Source organism: Festucalex cinctus, chromosome 21, assembly GCF_051991245.1.
Source record: "Festucalex cinctus isolate MCC-2025b chromosome 21, RoL_Fcin_1.0, whole genome shotgun sequence".
Taxonomy (NCBI): Eukaryota; Metazoa; Chordata; class Actinopteri; order Syngnathiformes; family Syngnathidae; genus Festucalex; species Festucalex cinctus.
The window spans coordinates 18,768,785-18,796,560 of record NC_135431.1 but is presented as its reverse complement, the minus strand read 5'-3'; the positions used below and the strand labels follow the sequence as shown (position 1 = coordinate 18,796,560).

Sequence of the window (27,776 nt, the reverse complement as noted above, 5' to 3'; positions counted from 1 at the left end):
TCTCCGGTTCGAGTCCAGGCTCGGACCTTCCTGGGTGGAGTTTGCATGTTCTCCCCGTGCCCGCGTGGGTCTTCTCCGGGTACTCTGGTCTCCTCCCACATTCCAAAGACATGCATGGCAGGTTAATTGGGCACTCCGAATTGTCCCTAGGTGTGCGTGTGAGTGTGGATGGTTGTTCGTCTCTGTGTGCCCTGCGATTGGTTGGCAACCAGTCCAGGGTGTCCCCTGCCTACTGCCCAGAGCCAGCTGAGATAGGCGCCAGCAGCCCCCGTGACCCTTGTGAGGAATAAGTGGTCAAGAAAATGGATGGATGTTGTATTCAAGGATCAAACAAACAGAACAGTCTTTAAATCTACATATACTTTCTATTGGATGATTTTATTCAAGTATCTGTTACAATTTACAAGCTTTGTGTAGTAAATCGAGAAATTCAATTGAGATTAATTATGGAATATTATGCAATTAACTAGTTAAAAAATTTTAACCACTTGACAACACTAATAAATACTATATATACACGTAGGTTGCGTTTTCACAAAATCAGGTGTATCTCTCCGAAAATGAAAATTGAGGAATTCATATATTCTCATTCCTCACTTAATTCCCTTTCAAATATATAATATATGGTGGTACTGTACTACCTCAAAGATTGACAAAGTTCGAGCAATTTCAATGTTGGCAAGTTGAAATCACTCGTTTTGAGAAAAAGACGTTTAAAATTTTTGACACATACTTCTTTCAAATGTCAATAGGAACCAGTGCCTTGGGAAAAAGGTAACTGTGGAAGAACTTGTTACATTCGCTTTTGGGTTGGCGGAAGGTGTGGGCGTGGGGGTGAAGCACCAAAAACCAACCTCTGATGTTCCAACCAGACCCAGTAACTGCAGAATGTGCATCCTAATTGTTCTTTGCGTAGGGGAGTCACCAACCATATATTTTTCCCCTATGGTCCTCTACAGTCGCGTTAACTTCCGCGTTACACTGTGCACAGTGGGCCTAAGCTATACAATACAGAGCTACAGTTTGCAGATTTTCCAATTTTACATACTTTATAGAATTCTTGAATCTGAGATACATTTCCTAAGAAAAGTTCATATACAGAAACCTCGAGCTATTCTGCAACATGAAAAAATTATTTTATAAAGAGTGTTTGATTAATTTGTTTTATTCAACATACAAGACAATGGGTCATCTAAACAATGTATTAACTAATTGATTAAATTAAAATAAACTTTTGTTAAAGCATACAAACTCACCTATGCAGACCACTAAGCTACACTGTTAAAATGATAGCAAATCATATAACAGAATGAAACTCTTAAAAGGAGGCTTAACTTAATCTCAAAAGTACAGCAAATAAATGGCACCAACAAATATACAAAAATGGCAGCAAAAATAAAGAACATCCTTTCAAATTATGTTTAAAAAAAGTGCACACAGACTAACTACAGTGTTACAGTGTTGCACAGTTGAATTACTGGCATCAAGACTTAAGATCACGTGCAATCAGGTGAGGTAAAGTGTTGTATGATTCACTCATTGTCATATCATCAAAAGAACAGCAGGTAGCAAGCAGGAAGAATGTGGCTAGGATGAATACAAGTAGAACCAGTTCATCAAGATATCTAAAGACTATATTTGCTTCCTTCCTGAAAGGAGTCTTTGAGCCCATTCATTTGGCAAAACACAAAACCAGGAGGACTTCAGCGACAGCTTCCTCGCATCGTGTCACAGTATTAAATCCAAAAGTTAATCAGATTCTAAATTTAACAGTGGAATATCACAATATATCCCAAATGGACGTATGGATTCAAGTGATTTTGGTTTAAATTTATAATTGAGTTCTCAGCTCAGTGTGCTAATAGACGGCAGCGTCGTCATAGGAAGTGGCGCTCAGGTCAAAGAAGTCCTCCAACTTCCACTGCAAGGTTTCAAATGTTGGCCGGTCCTGTTCATGTTCATTCCAGCAGTCCATCATTATGCCATACATGATTTTGGGGCATTTGGGGGGACGTGACATTCTGTAGCCTTGGGGAACTCGTTGGACTACCTGGTAGTTTGTCATGTCTTGACAAATACAAGAACAAATGTTAGCGCTAACCAGAATGAAAGAAACTTGCAAATCGGTACGTTAGCAGAAGTGTGATTTGTTTTTTAACCACAGTCTTACCTGGGTAAGGCATTTTCCCAAATGTCATGATCTCATACAACAGAATACCAAATGACCAGACATCAGATTTGATTGTGAATACGTTGTTGTGGATGGCCTCGGGGGCAGTCCATTTCACGGGGAATTTGGTACCTTCTCTTGCCTCATACACACTGTCATTCTGGATACAAAACATAAATAACACATTAAATTTCACAATCAAAATACTCAAGTCACTAGAGCAGGGGTGTCCAAACTTTTTCATTTGAGGGCCACATGGCGAAACTCAGAAGGACGCAAGGGCCACATAATGTTATGAAGAGAAATTGTGTTTAGTCCTAAAAATTGGACAAATAATTTATTGGTGCTTTTGCATATATAGAAAAATGCTACAGTATATAAACCAATCTATTTGTAATATGGCAGCAGGGTTATTATAGTTTTGGAATTTTTTATTTGTTAGTTTTTATTTCGTTTTGAATTTTGTTTTCAATAGTAATAGTTTTAATTAGTTTTCAGGGTAGTTCTGTTAGTTTTTATTAATTTTAGTTCTTTAATAAATGCCTAGTTTTAGTTTAATTTGTTAGTTTCAGTATTAGTTTCATTTTTTTTATTATTATTTTTTAAAAATGTGTATTACTTGTGCGCAAGATTTAAATAAAAAAAAACATACTTTCAAACGTCATTATTCCGGTTTATATCAACATAAATCTACTAAAAATCACATTTAAAATCATCCCCAAAGTCTCATTCATTAAATTAATTACCAAAGACTAAAACGAAGGACATTTTTGCAATAAATATTGTTAGTTTTGTAAACATAAAATGTAGTTTCAATTAGTTCTCGCTTTTTAAAAAGCATTTTCGTTTATTTTATTTTGTTAATGAAATTGTTTTTTTTATTTATTATTATTTTAGTTTTAGTTATTTCATTAGTTTTCTTTAACTAAAATAACCTTTAATGGCACCTGTTTTTTTTTTTCGACACCCTCCCTTCTTACTTTGACCATCTCCAAACGTTTTTTGTTTTTAATTTATTTTTATAATTAATGAATTAATATAATTTTTATAATTAATTTTAGCATACGTCGCGGGCCACTGAAAAATGGACGGCGGGCCGCAAATGGCTCCCGGGCTGTAGTTTGGACACGCTGCACTAAAGAGAACACACAATAAAGAAGGATTGATTTAAATTTTGTGTGGAAGGCAGGTTTGATTTTTCATCCGGACGGAAGAATTATTTGTGCTTGCTAATGTGCGTTATCTTCAGGAATTTCTTCCACAGTCCCTAAAAATGTATAGGCCTACTACTTGTAGATTACAGTGCATTGTGAAAGTATTAGCCTTTAAGCATTATGGCCTTTTGCCACATTTCAGGATTTCTTGGTAGGTTTGCAGTTGTCTGATACGCTCTCCATTTCAAATTGATTGATCAAACAGTGCTCCGCAAGACGTTTAACGCTTGTGAAATCTTTTTTTTTTTTTTATAGCCAAATCCTGCATTTAACTTCTCCACAACTTACACAATATTCTTTTAACAGACTTCTGAGACCACTACAGAGCAGGCTCATTTATGCTGAGACTATACACTATTTCTAATCAGCAATTCGAATGTCCTCAGGGAACTTGTGGAGTCAGTTGGCTGCACTGAGAGAAAAGGGGGTGATAATTTAGTTATTTAAAACAAAAACAAAAAAAACCTACAAATTAGTACACTACAAATTTCATTCCACTTCTCCACGAGTGTGTTGCACTTGGTGTGGATTCTTCACCCAAAAAATAAATTAATAATAATATCAATAATAATAATAATAATAATAATAATAATAATAATAAATAAAAAAAATCAAATCTTATACCTTTATGTTTGAAGCCTGAAATGTGGCAAGAGGTGAAAGATTTCCAGGAGGGCTAATACTTTCGCAAGGCATCGTATTTGACTGCCAAGTAAATTTCCCATAATACTATTTGTGGGTCCTGTGACCCCCCCCCCCAAGGAGGAAAAAAACAAACAAACAAAAAAAACCAAAAAAAAACAAAACAAAAAAAACACAGGACCCAAGAAAAGACCTCAACTACAGCTTTTCACATCGAATGAAACATTAACTTTTTTGGAACTTTTAGCCATGTTAAAATGCTAATTCCTCATCAAAAAAATATCACCGAAGTGGTATTTTCCTCCATTCGCCACCTGTAAGAAATTCTACGTTATTCTGCTCTCAAAGCACCAACCCCTCCCAACCTGAGAAAACGAGCGGTGCTCACTTTATAATGTCATTAGGTGCGGACCCACCCCCTCAATACCTATACGAACTAAACACATGCCCACTTTCTCTGAGCCCTCCATGCTCGCAGGATAGTGTTAAAAGTAGCCTTTATCAGTAAACATTCTGTCCAAATGAATACAAAGCAAACAATTATCCTTCACATTTGCGGTGCCAAAGAGCAATGACAACTGGGCGTCTTAAAATTACAGGTTCTGGATGACAATTGTGTAAACTACAAGTAAAACTTATGCGGTGTTGAATCTAATTGGAAAAAAATGGTGTAGAATTTAATGTGCTGGCCATATAAGCAGCAGGTCCCCGGTTTGCACCTCACTCAAGCCCCAACTCCTCTTCTTCTTTCCCATCTTTTTTTTACCCTCCTCCTCCACTACAATTTCTTGCGGAAAGGAGACGTTTTGTACGGGAGCGTAGAACTGCCAATGTGGAGTAAACATTTTTGGCTGGCGAGTATGTTCGAGCATATTGAAATACGTTTGAACATACTGAAATACGTTTGAACATACTCGCAAATACGTTTGAACATACTCGCAACTATGTTCGAATGTACATGTAGGCTACATGGTACAAAGTTAGCATACCTTCCCATAATGCTAAGGGGTATTATTTGCGCATGCGTGAGTGAAAACAAAACCGCATTTTTTAGGCATTTAGGCCACATTATCAGTTTATTTGAAAATTAAGTAGACAAAAAACAGTGTTTATTCTTAACTTTTACGATTTATTATGACTACCGTGCATGATTTAGGTTCATCATTTTTCGCCCGATAATGCAATGGGGTATTACTCTTGCAAATACCCTGTGGCATTATGGGAAGATATGCTAACTTTGTAGCATGTAGCCTACATGTACGTTCGAACATATTTGCGAGTATGTTCGAACGTATTTGTGAGTATATTCGAACGTATTTGCGAGTAACCACATGGGGAGAGGCGGGGTTTTACTGAACCGGGCATTTTACTTCCACATTAGAAAAATAACCAGCAAAACACCTAAAAAAAAAAAAAAAAACATTGCCATGGTGTCAAAGGTCAAATTTAATCATTATATGTCTATAGTTAACTTTGTAAAGGCTTAAAATACCATGATCTAATCCCTTTAAATTAAGATTCTTTCTTTACAAAGCACTATGCAAGACATACCTGAAAGACTCGGGCGAGACCAAAATCAGCCACCTTGCAGATATTGTTCTCCCCTACCAGCACATTCCTGGCAGCAAGATCTCTGTGAATGTAGTTCTGCAACTCCAGAAAAGCCATACCAGATGCCACCTGAGCAGCCATCTCAATCTGGTCAGAGAGTTGTAGTTTGGTACCCTTGTCCTCTGAAATTATTTAGACAACCAAATTAAGTCACAGTCTTTTCCAAATGAATTCAAAGGAAAATAATTATCCTTCACAATTGCAATACCAAAGTGCAATGACAATTTGTTGTCTTAAATTCCCCAAAAGGTTGTGGCTGATCCAATACCTTTATTTAAATATCATTTTAATATTGAGGGAACTATATCAGCGGACAATAACAAAGGCTTCGTTCCTCAAACAAATCTTGTACAGACAGAACCGTCTCAGGTCTAGGAACTGAGCGATAAAAGAAAATGGGGTCTTAATAGTTTGAACAGTAATCTGTTCGCAAGATGGGAGGAGTAAGATGGCTTCCCTGTGGCTTCAACGGCTTGCACAGGCGTGTATCGAGTATTGGCTATCCAGTAATATATACAGATCAGTGAGACGAACACAAAACGCAAAACATTTTGCCGTAAAAGAATAAAAAAGCTAAGGAGGTTGCGCAAAACGACGACGACACGGCTATCCGCCCTACAGTAGTTGTTGACATACTGCCGGTTTGTGCGCAGTCACAGAGAACTACGTCATTACCGGAGGAGTAGCTATCCTGCATATGGTGTCCACATTGGAACGTATGGGGTGCGTTTTGAAATCTTTCCACTCTGGAGCTCGGTTTCATAAGTGATCGGTTTCAAGCTCCGAAATAGAGCCGCCGTGTGGATGTGGACGAACTGCCCAAACGGTAAGAAACTTGTGCGGATACATTGAAACGGGTTTTCGTTAGGGGTGGGAATCTCTGACATGAGGCCGATTCGATATGTATCTCGATACACAAGTTGCGATTCGATTGAAAAACAATTATCTTTCAGAACAGAACGGTTCGATTAAGTTTGGGAACGATACAATTTTCGATTCGATACGATTAATTTCAATATTCAAAACTTATAGTGACATTTGTTGCTTGTAAACATTAATCTTAAAACACCACAAATTTTTACAGTATCTACAAATGTGTTAAAAAAAGAACAACAACAATGTCTTCTATATTTTTATATATTGAATCAATTATTTAAATGGACCGCAACAAAGGGCTGGGCATATGACTGAAAAATGTATCAGTTTAAATATTTATTAGTTGTTATTGACAGTTATAATTGTTTTTTGTTTTTGCTTTTTTAATTGAAAATAAGGATCAGGAAAACAAAAGGCTGATAATTCAATTTGAAATATAAATATTTAACCTTTAGACAGACACCAACACAATTAAACAGAATATGTGCACATTGTGAAGTATTTCAGAAACATGAAATAAACCTACCGTCCAGCCAAAAGAAATATGAAGCCACCTTATGGAACAATAAATCTATCAACACATTTTAACAACTTAATATATCCAAAAATATTTCCAAAAGTGCCCTAACCTTATCAACAATTTTTGTTTTTAACAATTTTTGTTTTTCTTTGCCATCACATTCATTTTTGGTTAATGTATGATATCTTTTTTTGTTTTTTTAATCTGAGACACGATGATGACCACGGAATCACTACTGTTTGTTTTGTTTTCTGGGCTGTCGTTCATTTTGAGTTTGATGACGTAATTGCGGGCACGTCTCAGTTCCCTGCTGCTCATGCTAGTTGTGTACATTGACAGGGAGCCACAAACTGAGAAATGAGATACTTGCAGTGTGCTTTTAGCTTAGCTGGTGTGTTGGCTGTGGGACATACCTGTGTCGTTTGAATCCATGCATTGGATCGTTACGGGAGTTATTCTTTTTGGCTCGTGCGCAGTACCAACGCCGGCCCGGGACATACAAGTGCACCGAGAGGACTCGATAGCCATGGGAAATACCGAGATGTACGGCACCGGCTTCTGCTAACTGTCTCCAGTGCATGTTGTCACTCGTCGTGCGCGACTGCGCGCGCGCGCGCGCCGTGTCGCGAGCACGGCGTTGATGGTAGGCGGCCCCCCCTCCCCCCAAAAAAAGGTGCGTAACGTCTATGCATTATGTTTACAACATCCGGGGAATGAAGCGTCTCTGAGCGCCACTTTGCTTAGCTCTCTGTAAACACGGAAGTAGCTTGAATACTGATGCTACTGAAATGTAAACAAAACAAGTAGAGCACGGTGCAGAACTCTTGCTATTGTTATGAAAACCATAAAGCCTCACTCGCAACCGATTCACAGCAACGCGATATCCGGTCCACAGCTTTACAAGCAATGTATCTAAGGATTCCCGGCGGATTTTGTATCGGTTGACAAGTCTGCTACCGATACGGCCGTTTAGCTCCCCTTGACGACCGATGGTTCGGTCGAATCGGTTTTTTGTCCCACCCCTAGTTTTCGTGTGAACGGGGCCTAGGACAATTTACTTTGTGAGTTTCAATACTTAACTCTTTGAATGGCAAACATTATCCAAAAAACAACCCCAACATTGCCAACTGATTTCGAGCATTTGCACTCATCTTTCAAGGCAAACAAAATATTGTGTGTACGTCATCGTTGAAAACGTTCAATTTCATCATATCCGTCATGTTTCATTGTAATTTATATTTATATACCGTGAGCCCATTGAAAAAAAAAAAAGATACAATGCTGCCATCTGCTGGCAATAGTTAGTGGGTGTTTTTGATTCCACAACCCATTGAGCAGGCAGTGCTGCACAAGACGTTGCACTGCCCATTGAGAGAGAGAAAAAAAAAAAACCTTAGTAAACGTCAATTAACGTTTATGGCGGCATTCATTAGGATTTTAGCATACGTCATTAAACGTTTTCGGCGGTCAAAGAGTTAATTACAAGCTTAAAACAAAGATAGCTCAAATTCGTTTTGTTTTTTTCCCCCCCATGTTTTCTAATTAGGTTTGGCACCATATACTATAAGTGATGACAGTCAGTTGGGTTGAGAAGTTTGAATTACCTTCTGCAGTGCAACAAAATCGGACTAACATATATGAAATATGGATGTGGGTTACACAGTACATGGTGAATAAATGGTACACATATGGGCCCCATGACATTATTTTGTCCCCCAAATGGTCAGGACCGTCCCTGATTATTTACTATTTCGGTAAATTAAATATTGTCTTTGTTACGGCCCACATTGTGACGTGGCCGTTTATTTCAGGTGTGCATGTTGAGTGGTGGGCGTCGGCGTTAGACTGAGCAATCAGGGCGCCGGAAAACCCTGATTGTCAAACTCAATTCAGGTGTGCCACCACCTATTTAGTTTTGTTGCCGCCAGGGAGAGGGGGGCTGTCTGTTTGGTTTCAGCGTTTTTGCTTTCTCCCTCGGTCCCACGCAGTCTCTGTGCCTCTTTAGTTTGTTTGATTTTGTTTTATTGTCTGCTGTATTTCGTGGGGTGCACAATTCGCCATAAAATTGTCCGTTCATTAATTGCCCATTTTCCATTCCTTTCACTTAGGACCTTCGCCATAATCGTTACCACCTCTTTGACCAGTCAGTATTCATTCGGTGCACTTTGACAGTCGGTGCTTCGGGAGCGGTGGCTCCATTTTGTTTATTCTTTGAGGTGTAGTCTCTGCGTGTTCGTGTCTCCTGAGTTTCCCCTGTCATGTCCACCCCTCTGTGCTCCTGTTTTCCCTCCACCTCCGTCCTTGTGTCCTACCGCGCCCCACACCATCAATTACGTGCCCCCCGGGACGTAACACTTTTTTTTTTTTTTTTTTTAAGTTCCGTTTTTTTTTCTCTCTCTTCCACAAAGACTGTATGCTGAAAGTAGCACCAGGAATATATTGTTTGTGTGTAAATGCGCGAGTGTGGATTGGTTAGGATATGTGTATATGTATGTTTCTCTTCCCAACAAGTGTGTCTGAGTTTTTGATTATGTCTGTTTTTGTGTGTTTTGATGAATTATATTTGCTTTGTTTACATAGACTAGGTGTCACCAAATGGCGGACCGTGGTCCCGATCCGGACCCAGAGACCCTTTCATCCAGACCTCCAAGAATATGTACTGGGGGGAAATTTATTCAGTTTTACCGATAGATTTGTGAATAGGTGCGCGCAAGGGCAGCTATGCATGAGCCGGGGTTCTTTCTTTGACAAAGTAGACCCTACAAAGTGAATGGACTGAGACGTATACTTTAATTTTACCGGCATCGAGCGTGACGAGCCCCGTGTATCTGCCAACGAGTGCTCACTACGCGTGAAGTGGATTTTGGGCGCCACACAAAAATCCTTTTTCTGACTCCAAAAAAAGTCAAGGTTTTGGTGTGTCCGATTCCATTACGAGGAAACTAAAACATTTATTGAGGACATTTTGGCTATCACAGCTTTGAAAGCACATACGAGAGGAGAGAACAGATTTGGTCATAAAGGAAATGCTTAAAAAAAAAAAAAAAAAAAAAAAAAAAAATGGATATGAAATGTGAAAATTGTTGCATTCATAACTAGTGATGGGGACCCTTCCTTGAAAGATTTAACAATTAAATATTTGCATGAAAAAGAAATTGAGAGAAATGTTTGAACAATATACTAAAAATAATTTGAATTATATTAAGAAATGGAAGTTTTTGTCAGTTAATTGACATGTTTACAATTGAATAAAACATATAGACCTTGGTTTAGCTTCGTTGTTAGATTATTTTTGTTGTTCGTTGGTTATATTTGTGACGTTTGTTTTTGTGTTGTGGTGAATTGTATTTCTCTTGTCAAGATAGTCTTTGGTTAAGACTGTCTTTTTTGTTGTGTTTTTGTTTGTTTTTTTATGAAAAAAAAAACTTGTTCAAATAGGAATGTACAAATATTGAAATTCTATACAGTAGGTGTCTCCTTTATGTTTCTTAAATGATTAGTAAAATTCCAATGAATGGAATGCGATCTTTCATTGAGTAGCCACATTGTATATGTAGTAAAGGCAAACAATATTCTTTTTGCCTTGAAAGATGAGTTAAAATGCTCAAAAGCGGCTGGCACTGTGGATTTTTTTGTTTTGTTTTTATAATGCCTGGCAGTCAAAGAGTTAATTTCATTAGAGCTGGGACATTTGGTAGGAGATGGCTTTGGAAAATTAGGTTTATATTTTTGTTCATTAATTTGTACTTTTTCTTCCTTTGTTCTTTAACTGCAAAATAAAAACAATAAAAAAAAGGAACATCCACAACAGCGAAACTGTTCAAATTTGAGAAAATTTTAAAAATCTGATCTTTTTTTTTTTTTTAATCTGATACTGATTTGCGAGAAATAAGACAATGCTTGTCAATCAAAATGGTGTGAGGAAGTCGCTTTGAGTAGTAACATGAATTGAATTGTGTGAGCAGAAATTACATAAAGTATACTGATTTTATCAATGCTAATTTTGTCTTCATTGCGTAGGATACAAAACCATAGGGCGGGGGTGTCCAAACATTTTGATTTGAGGGCCACATACAGAAAATCAGAAGGATGTTGTGTTTAGTCCTAAAAATTGTACAAATAATTGACTTGTGCTTTTGCATATATACAGTATATAAACAGATTTATTTGTAATATGGCAGTAGGGTTATAACCCCTATGGCAATGGTGTCCAAACTACGGCCCGGGGGCCATTTGTGGCCCGCCGTCCATTTTTCAGTGGTCTGTGGCATATGCTAAAATTAATTAGGAAAATTATATTCATTCATTCATTCCTTCATTCATTCATTATAAAAATAAATTTAAAACAAAAAAATGTTTGGAGATGGTCAAAGTAAGAAGGGAGGGTGTTGGGAAAAAAAAACAGATGCCATTAAAGGTTATTTTAGTTAACTTTAACTAATGAAATAACTAAAACTAAAATAAAAAAAAAACTATTTCATTAACAAAGTAAAATAAAAACGAAAATGCTTTTTAAAAAACGAGAACTAATTGAAACTACTTTTTATGTTTACAAAACTATTTATAGCAAAAATGTCCTTCGTTTTATCCATCCATTTTCTTGACCGCTTATTCCTCACAAGGGTCGCGGGGGGTGCTGGCGCCTATCTCAGCTGGCTCTGGGCAGTAGGCGGGGGACACCCTGAACTGGTTGCCAGCCATTCGCAGGGCACACAGAGACGAACAACCATCCACACTCACAAGCACACCTAGGGACAATTCGGAGCGCCTCCTTCGTTTTAGTCTTTGGTAATTAATTTAATGCACTTTGGAGAAGATTTTAAATGTGATTTTTAGTAGATTTATTTTGATGTAAACCAGAATAATGACGTTTGAAAGTGGGTTTTTTTTTTTTCGTTTTTTTTTTTTTTTCTAAATATTGCGCACAAGTAAAACACTTTTTTTTTTAAAATGTAACTAATACTGAAACTAACAAACTAAACAAAAACTAAGTATTTATTAAAGAACTAAAATTAATAAAAACTAACAGAACTACCCCAAAAACTAATTAAAACTATTACTATTAAAAACAAAATTCAAAACGAAACAAAAACTAACTAAAATAAAAAATTCCAAAACTATATTATTAATCATAATCAACCGTAAGGCAAATATGGGCAGACTTGCTACAAGTAATCAACACGGATTGTTTACAAATATTGAACATAAAAGAGAAGTAAAACTGTTATAAGCCTTCAATAATTTTGGACAAAAATTGAAAATAAAAGGAGAGTTAACTGTTATAAGGCTTCATAGACATCTACTGTACATTAGGGATGTTACGATATGCAAATGTCACGATACAATATTACAATATGAAGCTCACGATACGATAATTATCACGATATTGTGGGGAGGTTGGCGATATTTAAAAAAGGTCACAATATTGTTTAAAAAAAAAAATGCTTGTACTATAAAAAGCCCAATATTTTGCTTTTGTACATAGCATCAATTTGTTATGTTTTATTATTACGTTATCATTATTTTCGTGTTATGTTGTTAATGCATGCACACACTGAGGTCCTCCACATATTGACTTGCTTCACAGGCATATTACGTCCCCCTTCATCTGACAATTAGTGTAGATTTTAAGCATAGAAGGGCCAAAGCATCCCTAATGAAAATTACATTGCACTAAAAAACAAAAAAACAAAAAAAACTAGCCACCAGAAGGTGCTAGAACTGCACAAATGGAAATCAACCTGACATTTTTAACAGATGTGTTGCATTTAAATATCGTGAGCATGACGATGATATTGTGGCAGTTTTAATATCGTGAGATCACGATATCGCGCTTATTGTTAATATCCATCCATCCATCCATTTTATTGACCGCTTATTCCTCTTATCGTTAATATACACTGCATAATTTCATAGACATTCTACTATATACTAGATATGTTCTCTAAATGATAAAACAGCAACAACTTAAACAATATGGAATAATTGTGGAGCACTAGTAGGACTGCATTCATTGTAACCCAACAATTTCAATAAACAAATACAAGATAATAAAAATGTGTACTTTGGAGGTATTCAAGCAAACTGCCATTCTTCATCAGCTCTGTGATAATGTAGATGGGCTCTTCCATGGTGCAGACGGCGTAAAGTTGGATTAACTTGGCATGCCTCAGTCTCTTCATGATTTGGGCCTCTCTGAGAAAGTCCTCTGCATCCATGGTACCTTGGATAGAAAAGACAAAAGTCTTAGTCAATTAATTACAAAAGTGAAACGTAAAACATACCAGATTAAGATTAACAGTACTATCAATTAATGTGCAACTTTTATGTTCCAACTTTGGGGAAAAGTTTGGCACAAAATGATAATTTTTGCCCATTACATACATTTTAATGGGCGGACAAAATACTCATTTGTGGTTTATAGTCACATGAACAACTGAATGGGTAAGCAAATGGTGTGTATCTTTGTTGGAAACTGCACTGACCAGTGCCCTTAACTCATTTGCTCCCAAAAACGTATAAATATGTTCTATTTTTAATGGTCTACGTGTCCCAAAGACGTATTTATAGGTTTTTCTGTTTTGTTTTGTTTTTATCCTAGAGCATACAGAAGTCTTTGAAGCAATGTCTCTACTGCAAAGAACAAAATAGCCAGCAGGTGGCAGCAGAGTATAAGAGATCAACCAGGGCCCTGTTGCAACAAGCTCTTTTTGCCAGTGTTTTCAACAGGTTTATAATGATGAAACTTAGCTATATTCTAACGGTAATTGGTGCAAAACGGAAACAGATAGAAACATTTTTTTTTTCCTGTTGAAAGAAGACATGCTAATATTTGTTCTGGTAGATTCCATGTTTTTATAGCAATAGAACACAATATTCTGTGGGCCTTTCAAAATCAGTCAAAAATCCAGTAAAACAGCGAGCGAAGCGGTGTTGCTTCAGTGAAAATGGCTGGGAGTGAATGAGTTAATCAATTCTGTTCTTAACAATTGCCTGCAAGTTACTGTAAAGTTTTTGAGAAAGTCTTTGTAGCTTATTCCCAGCCTTAAAAAAAAAAAAAAAAAAAATCAACCTGCATACGTTACTGTTCACTGTCTTGAGTGCCAGCATTTACCTCACCATTTCCATAAAAGGAGCTCTTGATTTGCTTAGACAATTGTTCAATAGGGAGCTATAAATTTGTATTGAATGACCACAAATTGGTATTTTCTGCACACATTACATTTGTATTGTTTCTACAACAATATTGTACATGGTTCCTGAATGAGGCCCAATGAGTCTTCCACACAACAATGATCCTGATTATACATCGAAATCTAAGGAAAGGCTTCAGAGGAGGCCCTGGACGATTCTTAATTGGCTGTCTCACTTGACACGAGAAATTCATGGTGGAATTTGAATAAAATGGTCGAAGCAAGCAAACTCAAATATAATGCTGAACTGAATCTCATTTATTAAAATGCTCTTGTATCTGGAAGGCACTCCACTGGTGTTGCGCCGCCAGGCCATCCTGCAAGCACAAAATTTTGAGCCCCGTCTACTGGCTGCTTAAATAATAATAATAATAATAATAATAACAATAATAAAGTAAAATTTGCTCAGTCTCGTTGTGTGGCCCGATACCAAATGGCCTACGGTATGTGGTTGGGGGTCCATGCTCTAGGTCTCAAGTTGTGGGTTAGGATCCAAAAAACTTTTTTCATGGGTAACAGGTAGCTAATAAAAAGAATAGTGTATTCTTATCTGAATTTTTCCTGTAACAGCATCGATGCATACCAAGTTCCGACATGGAACATATTAAGTGACTGGAAAGCTGCCTTGCACTCACTCCATAAATACATGTGACATATATACACACAATATGAATACATAAATTCAGTCCGGCCAACTCATTTGAAACGGCGTTTAAAAATGTAATACTGTATTATAAAGCTGTCAAAAAAATTAATTGATAAATCGATGAGTAGTCGATTACCAATTTAATCGACAACTACTTTAATATTCAAGTAATCGTTGGGAGCCATTTTTTTAATTATTTAAAATTGTCCAAAGCCTCTGATTTCAGCATGCTTTTGTCATAGGGATGCAATGATATCCAAATATCACGATACAATATTATCACAATATGAAGCTCACGATACGATAATTATCACAATTTTGTGGGGAGGTTGGAGATATTTAAAAAAGGTCACAATATTGTAAAAAATAAATAAATAAATAGCTCCTACTAAAAAAAATAAATAAATAAATAAATAAAAGCATAATGTTGCTTTTGTACATAACAGCAATACATAAACTACCTTCAATCTCTAATAACACTTAATACTGAGGCACTTAATCGCTAATCCAAGCCTACATTGAGTTCCTCCACATATTGACTCACTTCAAAGCGTTTTACAATCCCCTTCATCTGGCAATTAAGTGTATTTTAAACATAGAAGTTTATGTACAGCACTTTGTATACAGCAACGCCTGTTCTTAAAGCGCTTTAGAAATAAAGTTGAATTGAGTTGAGTTGAGATAGATGGGCAAAAACATACCTAATGAAAATTTAACTGCACTAAAAAATTAACCACCAGAGGGTGCTAGAACTGCACAAATGGAAATCAGCATGACTTTTTTTTTACATCTTTAGCTTTTAAGTATCGTGAACATGCCGACAATGATATTGTGGCAGTTTTAATATCACGATATTGCCGGTATCGTTACATCCCTATTTTGTAATACACTTTAATGTAAAATTAAAATGAATCCGATTGAATAATCGATAGATTAATCGATTCTAAAAATATTCAATAGTGACAGCACTAGTAATATACTCCGTAAGTGATTTCAGAGGTTATTTTTAAACAAAACATTCTGTTTTTCTTAACTTCTAATAAGTGCGTCGTGAATTGGAAAAAGTGTTTTCTAGTTGAGAAGCGCTGCTCCATGTGATTACTAGGGATGCAACGATAAGGGTAATATCATGATATTAAAACTGCCACAATATCGTCGTCGTCATGTTCACAATAGTTAAAAGGAACACATCTGTCTTTAAAAAAAAAAAAAAAAGGTCTATTTCCATTTGTGCAGTCTAGCTAGTTTATTAGTGCAATTTCATTTTATTAGGGATGTTTTGGCCTTCTATGTTTAAAATCTATGCTAATTGTCAGATGAAGGGGAACCTAATTTGCTTGTGATGCGATAAATGTGTGCAAGTAAGTGCCTCAATATTGTTATTAGAGATTGTAGGTGGTTTATATGCATTGCTGTTATGTACAAAAGCACAATATTGTGCTTTTTTTTTTGTTTTGTTTTTTAACAATATTGTGATAATTTTTAAATATCGCCGACCCCACCAAAATATCGTGATAATTACCATATCGTGACCTTCATATCGTGATAATATCGCATCGTGATGTTTGGATATTGTTACATCCCATGTGATTACATAATGAAAACATTGCCCTGTCCACAAGGAAAGAGAGTTTGAACATTTACATGTCGGTACTTACCAGGTTTGAGGGTTTTGACTGCAACGGCAGTGGTGTCATTCCAGAGGCCCTCATAAACTTCTCCAAACTGACCTGCTCCCAGCTTATGTAGGAGCTTGATGGAACGGCGGTCAATCTCCCATTGGTCCACAGTGTTATAGGAAAGGCCATTTGTCTGTGGAGCCTCAATCTACACAGACGCAGCAATTTGAGATGTGCATATTCATGACAATTCTTATGAGACACATGTGCAAATATGTTTTTGTGTTTTTTTTTTCCGAAGTAACAAAACAACAAGTACAAATGTTACCTAAAACATGTTACTAACTAAAACGTGTACCTTTTTGCATGGTTCTCCCAGACACACACAGAGCCCATCTGCTTGCGTTGAGTAGTACTGCACTAACTTCTTTAACGTTTCAAATACTTTGGTCCTCGAGACATAGAAACCGCCATCTGTTTTTTTAAGTTTATAATGCTTCACCCTCCCGTTGTCCAACACTGAAAGGCAAAACAAACTGCGTTAAAGTCTTCACGGGGCTTAACAATGCATTTCATTGAATTCAAAGAACCGTTTGTCTGGCCAAAATTTATCATTGCCAAACCCTCTGACATAGCGGAATTTAATAATTCCTTCGTAAATGTTGGTAGCTCTCTACCAACAAATATTTAGCATTAGAAGAGAGCGAAGTTTCATCAGTTTTCACAAATCTATTTAAAATTGTAAGTAATTTTCTTTTTTTTTTTTCTACACGGCCCTGGTTGATCTCCTTTTCTCTGCTGCCACCTGCTGGCCGTTTGTGTAATAACTACCATTTCTGCAACCATTCTCTGCAGTTGAGAGGCTGCATCAAAGCCTTCTGTATGCTCTGGCATAAAAATAAATAAAACAAAACAAAAAAACGTATGAATACGTCTTTGGGACACTTAAAACAAAAAAAACAAAACATATTTACAGTTATTGGGAGCAAATGAGTTAATTACCTTTAATATTCAACTCTTCTCTACCTATAGAATGGGCAGATTACAACAATATCGTCATGTCTCACTCTAACCTTAGACGTGTAATTAGAAAAGTGATCCAATGTGGTTAACTCTTTTACTGCCACACATTATCAAAACAACACAACCCCCACAGTGCCAGCCGATTTTGGCGATTATGAGCATTCATCAGATTTCATCAGATTCCATCATGTTTCATTGTAATTCCATACACCGACAGCCCATTGAAAAGAGACACAATGCTGCCATCTACTGGTCATAGTTAGTTGGTGTTTTTGATTCCATAACCCATTGACCAGGCAGCGCTGCACTTAGATGTTGCACTTAACATTGATTAAAAATAAAAAATAAAAAATAAAAAAAATAAAATAAAAAAAAAGTAGATGACGCCATTTAACGTTTATGGCGGCATACATCGTGATTTTACTAATCGTCATTAAACGTTTTTGGCGGTCAAAAAGTTAACTACCTGAGAGGGAGAGCTCCCCTTGCTGGCTTTCACAGTTCCTGATTAAGAAGGATCCTTGTTGGTTCTTTCCCGTTAACAGCATCTTCTCTGCATCCAGCCTTTTTGTATCTGGAAAATACCATCTGTAAGCACAGAAAAATAAATGATATCAGACATGACAGGCAAAGCAAATGAGCTGTCCCACAAAACATGAATACAGTATATACCGGTAAGCTGTCAGAACACATACGGTTCAATTAGCTGCTCGGTTGTTTTGGCAACACAAACTTTCTTGATTTTTAGTATTTTCCAGATAATGATCAATGTGTACGTAATCTCTTTCGAAGCTTGAGTTTGAAAATGCCCTTTGTCACCGATTCTGTTCATAACTTTTATGGACAGAATTTCTAGGCGCAGCCGAGGCGTGGAGGGGTTCCGGTTTGGTGGCCTCAGCATTGCATCTCTGCTCTTTGCAGATGATGTGGTGCTGTTGGCTTCATCAAGCCAGCTCTCACTGGAGCGGTTCGCAGCCGAGTGTGAAGCGGCTGGGATGAGGATCAGCACCTCCAAATCCGAGACCATGGTCCTCAGTCGGAAAAGGGTGGAGTGTCGTCTTCAGGTCGGGGATGAGATCCTGCCCCAAGTGGAGGAGTTCAAGTGTCTTGGGGTCTTGTTCACGAGTGAGGGTAGGATGGAGCGGGAGATCGACAGGTGGATCGGTGCAGCGTCTGCAGTGATGCGGACTCTGTATCGGTCCGTCGTGGTGAAGAAAGAGCTGAGCCAAAAGGCAAAGCTCTCGATTTACCGGTCGATCTACGTTCCAACCCTCACCTATGGTCACGAGCTGTGGGTCGTGACCGAAAGAACGAGATCCCGGATACAAGCGGCCGAAATGAGTTTCCTCCGCAGGGTGTCCGGGCTCTCCCTTAGAGATAGGGTGAGAAGCTCGATCATCTGGGAGGGACTCAGAGTCGAGCCGCTGCTCCTCCGCGTTGAGAGGAGCCAGCTGAGGTGGCTCGGGCATCTGGTTCGGATGCCTCCTGGACGCCTCCCTGGGGAGGTGTTCCGGGCATGTCCCTCTGGCGGGAGGCCCCGGGGACGACCCAGGACACGCTGGAGAGACTATGTCTCTCGGCTGGCCTGGGAACGCCTTGGGATCCCGCCGGAGGAGCTGGTTGAAGTGGCTGGGGAGAGGGAAGTCCGGGTTTCCCTCCTGAAGCTGCTGCCCCCGCGACCCGACCCCGGATAAGCGGAAGAAGATGGATGGATGGAGTTTGAGAATGATTTCAAACCACTCCTGATCCTTCTTGCTCCGAACAAACCATTTGCTCAGCCATCCAATGAAGAAGAAAGGTTTTCAAAAGGAAAACTAAGATGCATTTATTGGAATCTATTAGCGTATACTGTACCATTGTACTTTCAATAACCTTCTTACTTACTTACCTTTCTGGATTTGGCTTGGAAAAACTGGTGCTTTTTGTCTCGAATGGAAAGGCTCATGTTTATCGAGCCAAAATCTCACATTCACTAAAATTCTATTCTGCGCACCACTGAGTAATTCATCATATTTATGACTACTGTAGTTGTGGTTGTCTGCAGGGTCACCGTAAGCGTGAAAAAACTGATGGCCCATGGCTGACAAGCGCCCTGGAAAATGTTTGAAATTTGTTGCATTAAGTGGTGGGGCCCAAAGTGATATAGTATTTTTTTTCTAAGGCGCCCCAAATTCCTGATTATATTTCCCCAATCAACAGGTTTGCCAAATTCTCGGTCGGCATGAGACCACACTACAGCAAGTGTAGCAATATCGTACTTTAAAAAGAAAAAAAAAGAAAAAAAAATGCACACAAATTAACTGCATTCAAATTAGTCACTATTACTATTACTTAGTCACTGTCACTATCGATTACTTTTCGAATCGATTAATCTATGAATTATTTAAACGATTAATCGACTAATTGGATAAATTTTAATTTTGCATTCAAGTGTATTACAAAAGCATTTTACTGTTTATTAACCAGTAGTTGGTGTTTCATACTTCATATTCGTATTATAGTGATTAAAGAAATGGGGATTGATGTTTTAGTATGTTACCGGTTCGGTCAAAGTAAAGACAGATGTTTGCAAATGTCTTATTTTGATTAAACACAGAAAATAATAGTCTTATTTCATGAAAGACTACAGCCAACAATTATTGTTGATATGCTGAAATCAGAGGATTGGACAATTTAAAAAAAATAAAAAAATGCTCCCGTTTACTTTAATATTAAAGTAGTTGTCGATTAATTTGGTAATCGACTACTCGTCGATTAATCAATTAATTTTGACAGGCCTAATTCAATTAACAGTTGATTGATTTAAAAGAGGTGGAAAACTAAGTGAGACATCTTGAGATGAGTTTATTCAATTCAACCTTATCTTTGCACGCCACACGGACAATAACTACTTCAAGTAATAAGTACTGGTGCAACAATTAATTGACAACTAACTGATTGTCCAATTAATCATTCATTAATTTGAAAGCTTGGTTAAGTTACAATGTTCCAAATCCTCAAAATTTAAGCTTCTCAACAGTTAATACTCTTAATATCAGAGTGATTATCTTTGCATTGAATCAAAATAAGACATTTGCACATCTGCTTTTATTTTGGAAAACAATGATCAACATTTTTGCCCATTTTCTGAAATGTCACAGAGCAAACCAGCAACTGAATCATAATCAGTTTGTGTGTTTATTTTCTAAACGGTTTATTTGTAACTTTTTATTTCTGATTCAGGGATTTAGCGACAAAATAATCAAGATTATTAAAATAATTGTTAATTGCTGCCCTAAAGTAAGGACCAGTGTAACAGTTCTGTGAGAATTGTGAGTTGTGTGGTAAACTGATTTAAAGTACACGTGTTCTTACAGATCTTGTTTTTACTTTCAGTCTTTTTATTGTTTGACTGGAGGTGAAGAAAAATGACATGATCAAACTATGTTAACATGTAAACAAACAGGATAAACCTGTATACTGTATCGTCAAGTAAAACAGAGAACATCTTCCAGTATCTCGTTGACTGACATCTTTCTCTTAAAATAATATGCCCACGAAGGGACACCGTAATAAATACATATCGCGATAAGTGTAGGTCGGTGTGGACAATCCTGTAAAGTAAAATATTAACTTCTGACAATTATCAACTAGTCTGATAAGATCACTTTATACAAAGCTCAATATTGTAAACGTATTTTGAGTATTTGTGAAACTTGAACAAGCGGGTAAGCGCACACTGCACACTAAAAAAAAATAAAATAAAATAGGGATAAATTTTTACTTGATTTTTTTTTTCGTAGAATTTACTTACCTAGTCGTTTTTCCCCCCAATAACCATTAGTCCCCATTTTTACGGTGTAACACATTAACGCCAAAAACATGAAATAAAACAAAAAATCTAACACTAACTGCCAATTACGATCAGGAAATGGAGAACATGACAACTGGGTGGCACCACCATTACTCACGGTTCTGCGTTGATACTCTGTACTGGCGCCACGTAATTTGAAGGGATATATCCCTGCTTGGACGTCGAAATTCCAGTGATGGCTTTAGCAAACCACCAGTCGTCGGCTCTTTTATCCAAAACTTCCAAAATGTCACCTGCGTTGAAGCTTAAGTCCTGCTCAGTGCGAGCAGAGTAATCGTAAAGTGCGACAAAATGGTTCTCAATATTATCTTCCTTATTGTCTTCTTGGATTCGCAAAACTGGCTTGGCTTGTCTTGGCTTAATTGCGGTGACAGCGCTTGGGTTAAAGACGACGTCGGGTTCTTTCTGGTTATCTTTCTGAATTCCATTTGGGTTTGATTTCTTAAAACAAGTCAAAAAGCTCTCCCAACACGCTGAAAACCTCGTTCTGATATCCATACTCCCGGTCAGTCACATCAATTCATTTTGACATCTTCCAATCAGGGTCTCTTACATTGTCCTCCATATGCCGATGGAATATTCCGAAGCTATTAAAAAAAAAAAATGTATCGAAGCGCAGCACGATTACTTGACGTGCATAGTCCACAGTTGATAGTGACAATCACCTGACACTGCTGCACCTGAGTGTCACTTCCTCTGAAGTTGAAGCAGTGTCGCCTTCAGGTACTACGGAGAAAATCGGAAAAATTCCTTTCTTAATCATGGACATAAGATTGTTTTTCGATTTTGAAGTATTTTTAAGACAAGATGCAACAACGCAGACACAGACAGTGCTGAAGTCAATTAATTTTGTTAATGTTTTATACGATGCGTCTGCACTTCACTGATACACAGACTTTTACATGCATTATTATTATTACGTTGTAGATTCAAGCGCATTTCTTTTTGATGTGTATGTTAATGTATGTTTTTATAACATAGTACAAACCAGTACCTGTAGTCAAAAAACATTCTGTATTAAGTTAATGTCTGTTAATACATTCTATATGTTGTGTTTCATTTAAAGGAAAAAATTCAAAAACAAGTCCAAGGTCTATTTTTATTAATTCTCACTGTAAAACAGAGGTGTCCAAACTTTTTCAATTGAGGGCCACATACAGAAAATCAGAGGGACGCAAGGGCCACATAATGTTATGAAGAGAAATTGTGTCTAGTCTTAAAAATTGTACAATAATTTATTTGTGCAATTGCATATTTAGAAAAATGCTACAGTATATAAACCAATGTATTTGTAATATGGCAGTAGGGTTATTATAGTTTTGTAATTTTTCATTTTAGTTTTTATTTTATTTTGAGTTTTGTTTTTTAAATTTAGTTTGTTTCAATTAGTTTTCAGGATGGTTCTGTTAGTTTTTATTAGTTTTAGTTATTTTATAAATGATTAGTTTTAGTTTAGTTTCAGTATTAGTTTTAGGGTTGTTTTTTTATTTTTTTTTTAAATGTGTATTACTTGTGCGCAATATTTGAACAACACTATGGGTGTTAGGATCTGGGTTTTGTTTTTTTGTTTTTTTTATCATGTTTTCCTTGTGCCCTTTTCTGTCAATGTCTCGTCAAGTTTTATCATGTCCTCCTGTGCTCGATTTCCCGTTCCCTTGTGTTATCCAATCAGCTCCCCAAGCCACTTATGTCCTATCCAGGTGTCTCTTGTTGTCTCGTTACTATGTGTATTTAGTTCCTTGCTTTCGTTCAGTCCTTGTCAAATCTTTGTCATCGTCACACCTTGTTTTCCTGTGCCTACCCGTCCTGCATGTTTAGTTTTCTATTAGTAAGTTTACTCCAAGCGTTATTTTGTATCTTGTGTTGCACTTAGGGATGAATAAACCGAGGCTTTCCGAAGCAATGAACCACTTTCGAGACAATTGCCTTTCATTGCCCTAAAATGAAGCACTGCTTCGAGGCATTTGACACACTGCAAGTGTCACGCCGCCACCAGGGTGACGGATCATGCTTTTATTTTATACTCATATTTCCTGTTTATTTTGAAAGTCACTAACTCCCTTCTCACCCCAGGTCACTTGCCCTTCCTGCTGCCCGCTCATTACCGGTCCCCGCCCATGATTGTCGCCACCTGCCACCAATTATCCCCTGCAATAAAAGCCATCAGCCTTCTCCCTCAGTTTGCTGAAGTGTCACGTCAGTGCATGGAAGCGTCCTCGAGTCCTCGAGTCCTCGAGTCCTGTTACCTTGCCTTTTCCTCCCCAGCGGAACGTCCTTAGTTTTCCCCTGTGCCCTGAGCCTGTTCACCTCCCCAGCAGAGCGCCTTTAGTTGTCCCCTGTACCTTGTGCCTGTTTTTTCCTCCCCAGCGGAGTGTTTTTAGTTCTCCATTTTTTGAGTTCCCCTTCTCCTCTCAGCTTGAGAGGAGATTGCTGTTAACAGAAAATAAAACTGCTGCCTTTGTGGCCTACATTCTCCCTGCGTCTGAGTCCTACCTCTCCTTGCCGTGTCAGCAAGAGCCCCATCGAATTTTTAGAATCACTGTTTACAAAGCTTCATTACTTGCGATCATGTATGAGCCTCGGCATTTCATAAGTTCAATTAATGCCTTGGTCAGACTACACGAAAACAGCCCGATTTCAGCCCGACCGACGTGTCGCTGACAAACGGGGCATGTTGTAAACGATTTTGGGTTGTCTTGACGTATCGTCGCCCGTGTAGTGTGACACGTTCAACGCCTGTTGTCCGGGACGGTTCACGACCATCACGACGAAAGTCTAGCATGTTAGAATTTTTGCTAGTCTTGACGCATTATGTGACATACCTACGTCGTCGTACGTTTGGTTCCACAGCATTGATTGGCCATTGACTGACCAATAGCGAGAGGGAGCGAAACGTCAATCACACACTGAACAGCACTTTAATAGCTCTTTTAATTAATTAATTAATGTATCCCCTGGATATCTCATGGGATGGGGCCATGCAGACAGGTGCAACTCGGAGAAAAAAAAAAAAAAAGCGCCCGCATACAGCGCTGCGGCTGCATGGAGCGCGCACGCCTGCATGCAACCCATCGTCAGGCAACGGCGACGTGAATAGAGGACCAATATATATATATATATATATATATATATATATATATATATATATATTTTGACTGTTGTTCTAATAATTTCAGAGAGTTGGGGGATGGGCACATATTTAGTGAAGATCGATCACATTTTCATAATGTCGGGCCAGGCCTGGCTGCCTTGTTACCCGCTCTCACTTGAAAGTTTTTTTTTTTTTCCCCCCTCGGGGTGAGTGGCGTACTATCCAATGCACCATGCTAAAACAAGTAAAATATGAATAAATTAAGCAGTAAAAAATACTCAAATAATATAATATTTCAGTGTTTGATAAAATGATAATAGAATAAAACAAGATGTCATGCCGCCAATTAATTAACAAAATCGGCTATATTTCCCCTGCGCATGTAGACCTAAAATTAAAATACAGTGTTGGCTACTAAATCATATTTTAAACACTATTGAGGAGCAGCGAGCGCAAGCAATGCGCTCACATCACACTTGTCTCATGCGTGCTCCATTCACGCAAACACTCCCTGTCCGTGCCTCTTTTTTTTTTTTTTTTTTGTCTTGTCCCATCTCCCCGACAAACAGCGCAGACGCGTCTCTCTTGGCATGACAACACAGATCGGCTGGTGTCTTGTCGCATTCAGACGTGTAGTGTGACTACACGCCCCATCCACGACACGGAGCAAATTTATCGGATAATGTGACAGCGCAACTGTCGTGTGTTGTGATTGTGCTTTCAGGCTGTGTGTTTTTGTTTTTCTATTAGCCTCTGATTGAGGGATGGGGCGTGTCCTCCTACGCCGCACCTGTTTCCCATCCTCAATCAAGCCTTCTTCAGGACTGTGACTGCTGACATTCCTCGTCGGAGTATTGACCTTGCTACGCCTTTGCCAGGAGCTTTATTCTGACCTCGTGTGAATTTGTTTGATCTCTAGCCTCGTCTCTTGTTTCTAGTTAGTTTCGTGAGACCTTTTGATTAATAGTTTTTTGTTGCTTCCTCAGCTTTTAGCTTGAGTGTTTGTTATCCACGTGTTGAGCCTTTTCTGCTCCATAGTTTTGTTTCCTCAGCTTGACGCCTGAGTGTTTGATATCCACGTGTTTTTCTACGTCGCCTTTAGTTATCCGCTTTTTACAGTGTGTTTTGGTTTTGTTTATTGGCGTTGTGCGGTTTTGTAGCCCTCAGGTATATTTTTATCACCTCTTCTTGCAGCTTTTGCGAGCGTCTTTTGTTAGCTGTTTTTCTCCTGGCTTTCTCCATGCAGCGCTTTTTGTTCTAGTACTTGTATAATAAATTTGTTAAATTGTCTCTTTGTGGGATCCGTATCCGGAACCCCTAACATAATACTCCGACCACCATGGACCTCGCAAAACACAAAAAGTTCCGACACGCCCTGGCTAGTCGGGTGAGCCAACAGGAGACAAGTATCTCTGAACTTCAGGCGGTTGTCTCCTTGTTGGTTAGTTGGCTGGAGGAGTTAACGGCCCGGATGGAGCGGACGCCGGTAGGGCGCGTTGCCGAGCCAGATGCGTTTGCGGCTAGCGTACCTCCGGTCCCGTCCGTCTCATTCAGGGAGCCGGTCCTCTCACTCCCTGCACGCTACAGTGGTGAGCCCGCTGAGTGTGGCCCTTTTTTACACCACTGCTCGATTAATTTTTGACCAGCAACCTCAGACCTATCCCAGCGATAGTGCTAAGGTGGCATTTATGATGAGTCTCCTGACTGGTCAGGCTGCTTCTTGGGCAATGGCAATTAGCAAGTCCCGGTTGGATCTCCGGTCATCCTGTACGGATTTTGTTTCCGAGTTCCGACGCATTTTTGACCACCCTGTTCGGGGGCGTGAGGCAGGGAGTCGGCTCGTGGACTGTGCGCAAGGGAACGGCACCGTGGCCGATTATTCCATTTTGTTTCGTACGCTAGCAGTAGAGATTGGCTTTAACGAGCCATCTTTGTTTTTTCCTCCGAGGACTCAGTTCAAAAGTGAAGGATGAACTGTCTCTTCGGGATGACACGAACAGTTTGGAGGAACGCTTGCCGTCTGTTTAGACAATCGCCTCCGTGAGAGGCGACGAGAGCGAGAAGCCGAACTCTTTACGCGCCCAGCCGCGTCAGAGCCGCCTGGGTCTCTCGTTCCGGCTCCGGGATACTGAGGGGAGGAACCCAGACAGAGGGACGGAGGTCGCCTTACGCCGGAGGAACATACACGCCACCTCAGGACCAGTGCGTGTCTCTACTGTGGGCAGCCCAACCACCGGGTGGCCACCTGTCCGTTGCTGACTCCACGCCGTGTCACGCCTAGGACCAGAATGGTCCATCGCCAGGCCAATGAGACTCTGCCCAGCCCTGCCTCCAACCCCAAGGAGCCGCGCGAGTACTGTGAGTCGGTTATGCCTGAGGTCCAGGCTGACCAGCCTGAATTTAAAAGGCTTGAATTAGCGGGGGAGGTTTCTTGGGTAACCGCGCGGAACGGGGTGGTGGCTTTGGTCGACTCTGGGGCGGACGACAACTTTGTCGACCCCGGAGTGCTCAAAGCTTTAGGCTATGAGCCTATACCGTTACCCAAAGAATGGCGGGTGTACAGTCTAGACGCACGCCTCCTGGGGGTTGTTACTCACTCGACTGACCCGCTTACTCTTCGCCTCCTGGGAGATCACGTGGAGACCCTAGGTCTCTTGGTTATGCCCTCTAGCTCAGCACCACTCATTTTGGGGTTGCCTTGGCTTAAAATCCATAAACCAGACATTAACTGGACGGTGCCCGTTGTAGAAAATTGGAGTGGGTTTTGTTATGGACAATGTCTACGCTCTGCTGAGGGGGGCCTCCTTCCACATCCTGCTCATCAGGAGGAAGAGGAGGAAATTTGCCTGGAAAACGTTCCCCAGGAGTACCATGATCTCCGAAAGGTTTTTAGTAAAGAGAGCCAAATCCTTGCCACTGCGCGATTGCTTTAGTCCCGAACACTCCCCTTCCTAGCTCACGTCTCTTTCCTGTTACACAGTCGGAGCAAGTAGCTCTTCGGGAGTATATTTCGGAGTCCCTTGCTGCCGGACTGATCCGGCCTTCTTCCTCTCCGATGGGTGCGGGGTTTTTCTTCGTAGATAAGGATAAGTCGCTTCGCCCATGTATTGATTATAGGGGGCTTAACCATTTCACTGTTAATAAGTACCTGCTACCCCTGCTTGACTCTGCTTTCGCGCCTCTACAGAAGGCCAAGATCTTCTCTAAACTCGATCTTCGTAGCGCCTATCAACTGGTTCGTATCCGTGAGGGGGATGACTGGAAGACAGCCTTTAAGACCCCGTTAGGGCACTTTGAATACCTTGTTATGCCATTTGG

General features: G+C 39.1%; 1 protein-coding gene across 1 annotated transcript; it reads right to left on the bottom strand.

The window, feature by feature from the left end:
- Window positions 1–359: 359 nt before the first annotated feature.
- On the bottom strand, window positions 360–22,051 carry frk (fyn-related Src family tyrosine kinase). Its single transcript, XM_077510551.1, has 8 exons — window positions 21,465–22,051; window positions 17,981–18,102; window positions 16,850–17,010; window positions 16,531–16,699; window positions 13,098–13,256; window positions 5,578–5,759; window positions 2,171–2,330; window positions 360–2,067 (listed from the first exon to the last, which is right to left on the bottom strand). The coding sequence occupies exons 1-8, from the start codon at window positions 21,863–21,865 to the stop codon at window positions 1,859–1,861; spliced, it is 1,563 nt and encodes a 520-aa protein (XP_077366677.1). The 5' UTR covers window positions 21,866–22,051; the 3' UTR covers window positions 360–1,858.
- Between the last annotated feature and the right edge of the window lie 5,725 nt (window positions 22,052–27,776).

Coding starts and splice junctions, on each gene's coding strand:
- frk (XM_077510551.1), bottom strand. CDS start 21,865: ATGGATATCAGAACGAGGTTTTCAGCGTGTTGGGAGAGCTTTTTGACT. Junction 17,011..17,980: donor AGGGGAGCTCTCCCTCTCAG/GTAGTTAACTTT, acceptor TTTGCCTTTCAG/TGTTGGACAACGGGAGGGTG. Junction 16,700..16,849: donor TGGGAGAACCATGCAAAAAG/GTACACGTTTTA, acceptor GCGTCTGTGTAG/ATTGAGGCTCCACAGACAAA.